The sequence below is a fragment of the Zonotrichia albicollis genome, chromosome 7, assembly GCF_047830755.1.
Source record: "Zonotrichia albicollis isolate bZonAlb1 chromosome 7, bZonAlb1.hap1, whole genome shotgun sequence".
Lineage (NCBI taxonomy): Eukaryota > Metazoa > Chordata > Aves > Passeriformes > Passerellidae > Zonotrichia > Zonotrichia albicollis.
Window position 1 is genome coordinate 38196922 of NC_133825.1, and position 9905 is coordinate 38206826.

Sequence of the window (9905 nt, forward strand, 5' to 3'; positions counted from 1 at the left end):
ATATGGCACATCCAGTTCCCCTGCAGCAGCCCAGTGCAGGTCTCTGAGATGGATGATACAATTGCTCTTTGTCCTGAGCCAGAGCAATACTTCTTTCATTCTTCAAATTCCTAAACTGTTCACCTTTCCCCACCTAGCTCTTAGCAGAGAAAACACAGCAAACACAGCAGGGGATGCTGAAAACATCAAGATATTGTAAAGGCATGACTAGAGGTTTTTAGTGGAGAGAGAAGAGCAGTTTGATACCACAGGATAGACTGGCCAGCCTGAAAATGGGCTGTGGCATTAGGAATCTCCATTTTTACTGCTGGGGAATAGTGAAGAGTGGCAGAGGTGTTACAGAAAGAAAACAGTGTTGTGATTTCTAGCGAGCAGTGGCTGCCAAGCCTATGTGTTTCCAAAGGAAAAGCGCTCCCAGTATCTTTAGATGCAAAAACTGAGCTTAAAAAAGAGCTTACAGACACTGGGGGTAGGTCAAGCTGCAGGCTGCAGTTGCAGGAAACAAAAGCCTAATCTGGAGTGAATGTTCGAGTTTTTTGAAGTGTGTCTCGGAAACATTTTGTAGTGCATGCAAGTGAGAAATTTGTGGAAAGGGAGAGTTATTCCACATGTTGGAGGGCGTGGGTAAAATTCAGGAAGTGGTGTTTTAAAATTCCCTTTTAAGGAGCAGTGTACATATGGTACAGCAGTGCACAGAAACCAGCCATAACCACAAACAGAGCAGAAGTTAGGTTTCTTGAGGATTCAGAGAGGGAGGCTAGCTTAATTTAATTTTGGATAATTTAAGACATTGAATACAAAAATAAGTTTTAAAAATATTTTGAGACATTTATGAAAAAAGAGCATGTTTTTGTTAAACATAACAATGAAAGATTTGGGCTGGAAATTAAAGAGCAGTGCAAACAAAAGCAAAACATAGTGCTTGGGGTTTTTCTCTTCTTCTGTGGTCAATCTGCAGAGTGTCTTTTGTGTCTTGATTGTTATTTTCAAACCAAAGTGACTGTGGGAGGCAAGCTCAATGCTATTCACAGCTCTGTTCATTTTTGGCTAGAAGAAATGGTAACCAAAGGGTAGAAGCAATGGAGGGGAGAGCCCTCCATATTTGATTCTTCTCCAGACTTGTACCTATTGAACATAGATTGTTCCAAAGTGTGTTGAGAGTTATCCATTTCTGGCAAGGCTGTTGGAGTCACAGTGTCCCACATAGGCAGTGTTGAAGCCTCCTGGCCTACACACATTTCTGCCTTTAGAGCAGTGCAGGTTCAGATCCAGGCTTTCAGGTGATCTTCTCCATTGGCGTCTTGAGGTCTCCTGCATTTGGATGCAGCTCTCACACAATGGCTAACACTTACTCTCCTCTCTCTGCTGCAGGGTTTTGGCTGGTGTGGACCATCATCATCATCCTGAGCTGCTGCTGTGTTTGCCATCACCGCCGCACCAAGCACCGGCTGCAGGCACAGCAGCGGCAGCACGAGATCAACCTGATCGCCTACCGGGAGGCGCACAACTACTCAGCCCTGCCCTTCTATTTCCGTACGTACTCGCGCTGCCGGCCCGGGCAGCACGCAGCAGCCAGGGGCCTGTGTTAGGTGCAGGGAGGGAGCAGCAATTGGGCTCAGCAAGAGGCTCTGGGGGCTTTGCTGCCTGACTGTGTGCAGAGAGGAGATGGTGTTGGATGCATTTGAAAGCCCTTGAGTCTGGAGTTGAACCACACCAACTACAGCACCTTCACACCCACCCCTGAGAGTGTAGTGATTCCCTGGGTGTTTTTCTGCAAAGGTTCTTTATGAACCTCATTCAGGACTCCTCCTTTCCAGCCTGGACTTGATGCTGGTGGGAGTGAGGTGTGGGAAGTGGCTTCACAAAATTTGGTCACACAGACTGGGAGAAAGGGGAGTCTCAGCAGAGACTCTGCTGGCTCCCACCCTGTGCTGTGGTTCCCAGGCCACAATGCTGGTGAGCAGCCCTAGGACTTTGCATGGAGGAGCTGTTGCCCACAACTCAGGGAAAGTACAATCACTTTGTGCTCTCCTTGTGTTTTGCTGTGCTGTGCTAGAGCAGCAAGTCTCCTTCTGACTGGAGGTACCACAGCTGAGTTTCCTCTGACAGACTGTTGAATTGAATGTATGAACTTGCTTTTCTTGTTAAACTCTGGCAGTCACCTCAGAAATCATCCCCAGCAGCCTTTCCCTCCCCAGCCCCAGGGATATGCAATTGCACATGGAAAATTGCAGTACTACCCTTAAATGTTTCCAGTGTTTAAGTACATTCTGTCTATATAGACTATTTTGTTGCCTCTTAAGAAATAAACAAAATTTTTCATGGGTTTGAAAGGCTGTAAGTACAATAAGCCAAACTCTTTTGCCAGTACTGCCAATTTATTCTGACTGCACCAGAAGAATTGAATCCAGCATTAAAACAGCAACCAAAAGCCAGGATCTTCAAGTTCCTTCTAACTGCCCATGTCTCTTAATATTTGCATAATGCTTTGTGAGATGAAATCTTTGCTCTTGAAAGTGGAAATGTGGCTGAGAAGGCAGTGTTGGAGAGGGCTGGGGAGTTGTTCCCTCCAGCCAACACAGGCCATTTCCAGTGTGGTCTATGGGGCTGTATTGAGGTACACGGTCCAGGGAGGTTTGCCTGGTAAGTATAGAGAGCCAGGAGATCAGGCTGCTGTTCCCAGTTGTGTCCATCTCGTCCTGTAATGGTGCCCTCCTCTGCCGTGTTTGCTGCTTCTCTAAAACATGACACACCTCACCTGAGACAAGTTCTGGCACCCCTTGACAGAGCCTGTTGTGCTGTTCAGTGGGAAGGTGCTGGTAGGTGATAAATGCCATACCGACCTGTATTAGTGACTCGTTTCCTGAGATAAACTGCTCCTCAAATAACTTCTCCTCCTTGCCTCCCACTTCTAGGGTTTTTGCCAAACTATTTGCTACCTCCCTATGAGGAAGTGGTGAACCGACCGCCGACCCCCCCGCCCCCGTACAGTGCCTTACATCAGCAGTGTGTCCCAGCAGGCAGCAGTAGCACAATCCCGGACCCGCCCAGGGCCCTGCAGCCAGCACAGAGCAGCTCTGCAGCACCCAGCAGCAATATCAGCAGTACTGACAGCACCGGGGCGCCCGGCCGCGGGGACCCCGAGCCCTCCAGCACCGCGCTGGGCGAGAGAGCCGTCGCCAAAATGCAAAGCGTCGAGCCCGGCAGCACCAGCATGGGAGCCGAGCTTGTGGAGAGGGCCGCTCCTGATAAGGATACAGAGTGCAAGGAGGAACTGCTGAAAGGTTACAGCTCTGAGAGCTTAGAGCAGAGCAGCGCCATTCCCGACGCCAAGGACAAGACCCCGGGCAGGCAGCGCCGTTTCACCGGCGACTCGGGCATAGAAGTCTGCGTGTGCAACCGGGGCCACCACGACGACGACCTCAAGGAGTTTGACGGGCTCATCGATGACGCTCTGGACGGGCCCCTGGACTTCTGTGACAGCTGCAGCGGCCGTCCCCACGGGGACGAGGAGGAAGGGCTTTTCAGTGCCACGGAGGAGCAGCACCGCGAGCACAGCCACCACCACCTGCCCCGGCAGCCAGTGTGTGTACTCTTGAACACAATAAATGAGCAGGACTCTCCAAACTCTTGTACCAATAACTCCCCCAGCTAAGGTGGCAGAGTGGAAGGGAGAATCGGGGGAAAAAATCAAATAAAAATGGAATAAGAGGATTAAAACTTTAACAGGAGGAAAAGGTGATACAACCTTCTTTTTTTTGTTTATTTTTATTTCTCCCCTCCAATATAATATGGGGACTAGACCTCGAAGGCCCAGCTTGTGGGGGACGGGTCACTCTGGGTTTTGTTAATTGTATCTGCCCTGCTTCGTGGAGCAGGGACTGATGTTTCTCAATGAGACCTTCTAAAGAATGGAATTTTTCCAACGGTGATTTTGGTGATGGTTATTATGAGTTTGTTGGTTTTAGTTTTCCGAAACACTGCTTTATCTTGCAATCAGTAAAACTCAGCAAATCTCACCCTGGGAGGATACCAGATCACCATAAGGCTTCAACCTCCAGGTGTCTTCCCAGAAGCAAGCAGCTTCTGACAGTGCCGGCAGTCAGTAGCCCAAGAGTTCTGGTTTGATATAGTGCTCTTGAGGCATTGGGGATTTCTTTTCATCTTTTTTCCTTCTTTTTTTTTTTCTTTCCTAATGTTAAGTTTCCCTGAAGCTGGTGAATGCCCAAACACATCAGCCCTATAACCTCTGGTGCTTCAGTGTTTAATACAGCAGGTAGGAAGTTTCCCACTTGAGGCTGGTGACTGAAGGACCAGTTTCTTCTAGAAGGAGTGTTAGTCTGCCTTAGGCAGTTTGAAAAGAAAGGGTTTGCAGAAATTTGCCTTTATGTGTCATTTTTAACACAAGTGTGTTCCTTCAATGCCTCCAAGAGCACAGTTAGCAGTAGAATCCAGGCAGCTGGGCTGCCTTCCAAGTACTGTGGTCTCCGAATGACCTTTTCCCGGTGTGCTGCAAAAGGGCTTGGCTTTATTTTTGTCCTTTTTTTGCACCCCGCTAGCAGCACACTGGAGTTCAGATGACAAAAGAACAGGGCTCTCCTTGGCCAGCGTGCCTTCAAGCTTTAGCGATGCATGTTGAACAAATGGAGACGAGAGCTCCGTCCATTGTGAAAGGGATGATTTACCTTGTAGATGTGGAAGACCTGTGCAGTATTTTTTTTTTATCCAAAAATTTGGTGCGATTCTAATGATGACCACTTAAAGAAATGAATGTCTGTTTTCTTTCTTTTCGGTTTTTTTTATGGTGGCAACTGGCTACTGTATAATGTCTGTGAGCGTGTGTGTGTGACTGCAATCCATGCATGCGAGTCCTACTGGTAATATGAAAACCTGCTGTAAGACTGCAAGAAAATTTACTGTAGCTTTGCTTTAATAAACAGTAGAGATTTTTGTTAGTAACAACCTGAAGGAAGAAAAAAAAAGAAAAAAAAAGGAAGAACTGAAACTAACATTCCCTAGAGTGCTCATGTGGAAGAGAGCACCGTTCAGACTATGTAACTTGTTCTTGGGATTTCTCCCCGTCCCTTTTATAATTATGGTCGTCCAGATCATTACTGTTATGGGGAAAAAAACATTGAAACCTGAACTTGGACATACTCAGATCTGATTGATTGAAAACCAAAATCAGTTTTAACTAAGGTGGAAACCAAAATATAATGCCTTTTCTGATAACTTGTCCATGTGTATGTGTATCATTTTGTGAGCTAAGAACACGATCTTTAGTTTGTGGATTTGTTTTGTTACTTTACCTGGAAGTGTGTTGGCACTGGCTGGCTGCAATGCAAGGGAAGTGGTGCTTATGCAGGCATTTTACCTGCACATTTGAGGAGAGCACTCTTACCTTACAAGGTTTGGAAGAATCTCACTCCTTTGCCCATCACAGCCTTTCTCTTTCCTCAGAACAGCAGATAAGGACAGCTCTTCTGTTTGGTTCTTAGGGTGCTCTTAAAACTGAAGGACTTTGATTTGGATTCAAGAGACCTCATTCCTGGATGTCTGGAGCCTGGAGACTTGGATGAGTGGTGACAGAGAGGCTGCACGTGCCCCAGAGCCTGGCTGCGTGGGGGCTGGTCACTTGCAGTTGTGTTCACTGACCACATGTATCTTTTGAGAAGATAATCAAAGATCCCCAGTGCCAGCCCCAGGAATTCTGTACATATTGGCAACTGGTTTATGTTCCTTCCATCACAGAGGAAGCTAAAAAAATCACATCAGTCTAAGGAATGGGGTTTACTGCTGTAAGGCCTGGGGATGGTCCTGTGCCAGTGGGGAACCCTTTGCCAACATTTATGTGGCATAAGGAATCTCCATATTTGCTTTCCTGCCATCCCACTAACGGCAGGGGAGTCCTCTGGACATGGAGGTAAGTACCAGTAAGCCAAGCTGGTGTGTCTGATCTTAAAAAGTCTGGAAGAAGCAGTGGTGTGCCTCTTATGACTCCTGGAGGTTTTTTGGGCATCTAGAAACAATCAATAAATGGGACACAAACCATGTCTCTTCAGCTCCCCAGCGCCTGAGGAGCAGGACTATTAATGGCTTTCAGTGCTTTAGGATTTTAGACCTGCAGCCAAGGGGCAGCTGGCATGGGGAGGAGGAGTGGTGCAGGGCAGGATATGGGGCACGTGAGCTCCTTGCATATACCCTGGCTGCTGCATCTTCAGGCAGCAGAGGACTCCCAAAGCTCCACCTTTGGAGCTTTAGAAAGGTGCTTAACCCTCCCAATATATCCTTGTGTAGGAGGCCAGTGTGGCCCAGAGAGCTCTTCTCCAAATGCACACTGTGTAAAATGCTGAAAGTGTGAGGGCATGGGCAGATGTGCATCTCCAGCACTGGAATACCAAACCCCACCCATTCCCAGCTATAAGGGGTGTTTTCTTGGGAGTCATGAATGCATCTTTCCAAACTGAGTTGCAATAATGCAGCAGCTTTTACAGCAAATTAGTGTCAATCCAGTGTTCAATGTTCTGCTTACAATGTGCTCTAGGTGTGGCTGCCAGTACTCCTTGAAGTCTGTTTTTGCTGGAGTCCATGGCCATGTGGAGCTGCTTACATGGAATGTTTTTGGCCACTGAAGCTGTCTCTGAGGGCAAGGACCAAGCAGGTGTCCTGGTGGGCTGGGGTTATGTTGCCTGGGGACAGGTGAAGAGCACAGTGTGGTGGCTCAGCGAGTGTCCCCTGGGCAAAAGGGGGGCTCCTGGGATCAGTGGGTACTGCAGCATCTCCTTGGTGTTCCCAAGGGAGTTTTCACCTCTGCAGTGATGCAAACTCATTAACTGGGAGCACTGGTGTGATCTTCCTGCCACATATCATTGCACGCTTGTACAACCCTGTGGATGGGTGTTGGCTGAAGATGGAGGAGGAGGGAATTGTGTCTTGATGCTTGCTGGCAGCCTGCTCTCAGAGCTTTGCCTGCCTAACTGGAGGCTAAGGAAAGCAGAGGTGCAGTTAAGCCTCTGTGTTACAGTCCTCAAAAGCTTCCTGGGGCAGGAAGCCTGGAGAGAAGCAGAATGAGCAGCTCCACTGCCAGCATGAGGCCACTCTGCCGAGTGATGGGAGATTGGGGCACCCTGGGCACCCCTCACTGCTCAGGGATGTGAGTCAGTGGTTCTGAGTTCTGGGGCTCCCTGGGCACCCCTCACTGCTCAGGGATGTGAGTCAGTGGTTCTGAGTTCTGCTCTGCACAGCCAGGGCTCCCCAGCTGTATCTCCTCTGGTTCTCTGCATGCCCTGGCTGGGCTCATCCCAGCCTGACCTGCTCCAGGCAGAGCTTGGCACGGAGCTGGGGCACAGCTCTAGTGAATAAACACCTTTGCTGTCCTGAGTGAGTGATTCTCCCCAAAGGCTGCTGCTTCGTGCCCCCCATCACCACCTGTGCAACACATCCCAGGGAGGCTTTTGCTGCTGTTTTCTTTTTTTTTCTTTAGTTTATATAGGAAAAGCCAGGTCGGGAGGGGGCAGACAGGGAGCCCCTGGCTCAGGCAAGCCCCACAGCATCCCACAGTGGGCAGCCTGGGAAGGCCAGGATGAGTTGCCTCTTGGTCAGAGCTGGTTCCCCCCATCCTTGCAGCACAGATCTGTTTTTATCAGATGGGACGGGTGCCCGCTGCGGGGCCGTCGCGACGGTGGTGCAAGCGCTGCAGTCTCTGTGCCGGGGGGGTCACAGGCTGCCGGCTTCTTTCTCCGTTTGTTTTCGACCGGCAAACAGCTGTGTCCTGAGGTCTGTGCTTACTCAGCTCTCCTGGCCCCGCGCCCGGTGCAGAGCCCGCAGGTATTCCAAGCGTCTCCTGCTCCTCCTGGGCTGGCCGTCAGTCTCGGCACAGTGCAGGGCCAGCCGGTGCCTGGTGCAAAGACAGCCCTCTCAAACTTAGAGGGCTTCTGAGCTGAGCCCTGTGACACAGCTGGGTCAGCCAAGTGCTTTGAGGGTGGCTGTGTCCCCCAAAATGAGTTTGTGCAATGGAAAGGCTCAGGCTTGCTCTACCCAGTGCCCTCAGCAACCTGCGCATCTGTTTCATGGTGTACCCAAGTAACAGTGTGGAAATGAAAAACCTTCATTCTTTCCATTGTCACCAGTTCTTTCCATTGTCACCAGTTCCTCCCTTGCAGACCCCCTTTGCCTCAGGGAGCTGGAGCCAGTGGCCCAGGTGAAGCTCTCTGGTGGAGCCAGGGGTTTGGGTGCAGCAGCACAGCCCCGGAGCAGCTGTCAGGATAGAAATACCAGCCGGGTGATGCAGCAGTGCCTCTGCCCACTCCCAGAGCAGGGAGCAGCCGTGCCGGGGGCTGTTGACCAGCTCACAAAGTGCCAGGCAGCTGGTTCTGGGCTCTGAATTTCCCCAGCAGCATCTTCTCCCAGTGGGGGAGGAGGTGGGCTGGGTAGGGGGCAGGACACCCTGCAGCAAGGCCCAGCTTGGGCTGCTGGGATTTGCAGCATGTGCTGGTCTCCCAGCCTAGGACAGCACATGCCAGCCCTGGCAAATGAGAAAGGTGGATTGCAAGAGGCTGTGGCTGGAGGCATTCTCCAGGTTAGAAACATCCCTGGTTCAGAGGTCCCCATTTCTGCCCCAAGGTGCATTTAGCACTTGTGTGGGTGCATTGGCAAACAGCAAGGTGTCAGCCCCTTGTTGATTCTGGCAAGGAGAAAATCCTTTCCCTTACCAAGAGCAAAATCAAATGCCTTGGCAAAGGGGTACAAATGTGCTGGAGGTCCTGTTGATGCTCCTGGAGGCATCACAATGTTTCAAGAGACTGGAGTAGAGCCTGCCTGCCAGTGTGTGCTGCCAGTGACAGGATTTGGGGCAGGGGAAGGACAAGGCTGGCATGGAGGTGCCAATCCCCAGAGAAGCCCTGGGCATCAGGTTTGGCCAAGTTTTTTCCCAAAGCCTGTTTTGAGCCCCGTCCCCCTTCACCCATACAGTGTAGCAGAAGTAGAGGGATTGCACTACACAGCAGTAGTGGCATCCCTGGTGTGATGGAAACAGGCAGGAAAGCAGGAGGGTATGTGGGGCTCAGCCCTTAGAAGCCATCAGAGACTCTGTGCACCAGCTTCTGGTGGGTCAGCTGCTCAAATCAGCCTGAGGATTGCCCTTGGGACAGGTATGTGCATGGCAGTTCTTCCTCCAGCTCCTCCCTACCACCCTGAGCCCCCAGGAAAATGGACTGGGAGGAGGGAGGACGCTCCCAGTGCTATGCCAGGCTGCAAATGCATTGCCTTCCTCATCACCCTCGTGCCACAGCCTGACAGGACCCGTTTGGCATCTGATGCTGGTGTTGAAGGGGCTGCATGACAGCCAAGTGCTGGGGATTTGAAAGAATTCACACACACTGAGCAGGAGATTCAGTGGTGGGGATGTCTGTTTTCCTGCCTGCTAGCAAGAGAGAGGGCAGGGGGAAAATGAGGGGGTGTGCAGGGCTGGGGTGTCACATTGTGCTGGGGCTCTGTGGGGCTTTCCCCTCTGCCCTGGCTGCTTTCCCTCCAGGGGCCCTGAGCCATGGCTGTGCAGCTATTTAGTTAAACATTAAGAGGTCAAGTAACAGAGAACCAGAAACCTAATTGCACGCTGCCCTCCATGGCACAGTAGTTTTTGGCAAAAGCAAAGCAAACACGGCCCCTTGCGTTACAGGAAGGTTGTGCTGCTGCTGCTGCTGCTGGAGCCATGGCCAAAATCCAGCCAGGCAGTGAGTGCCCAGGATAGTGAGCAGGCAGGAGCTGCCACGCTGCTGCAGAGAGGCCACAGCCTCCCAGCTGAGCCCAGTGCTCCCAGCAAGTTGTGGGGACACCACACATCTCAAATTTAACCCTGTCCTCCATCTCCTGCCCAAAAAATAGCCGGAGCCATGCTGTGTTGGGAA

The 9905-nt window shown here is 50.7% G+C and overlaps 1 protein-coding gene across 7 annotated transcripts in view; it reads left to right on the forward strand.

Moving 5' to 3' along the window:
• Window positions 1-5291, forward strand: part of WBP1L (WW domain binding protein 1 like) — a 59269-nt gene extending 53978 nt beyond the window's left edge. For all 7 annotated transcript variants that reach the window (XM_005481135.4, XM_074545155.1, XM_026799696.2 and 4 more), the window contains 2 exons: window positions 1372-1533; window positions 2916-5291. In XM_005481135.4, the coding sequence (XP_005481192.2) occupies window positions 1372-1533; window positions 2916-3655 (902 nt within the window). In that variant the 3' untranslated portion in view covers window positions 3656-5291. The remainder of the gene's footprint in view (window positions 1-1371; window positions 1534-2915) is intronic.
• The last annotated feature ends 4614 nt before the right edge of the window (window positions 5292-9905 follow it).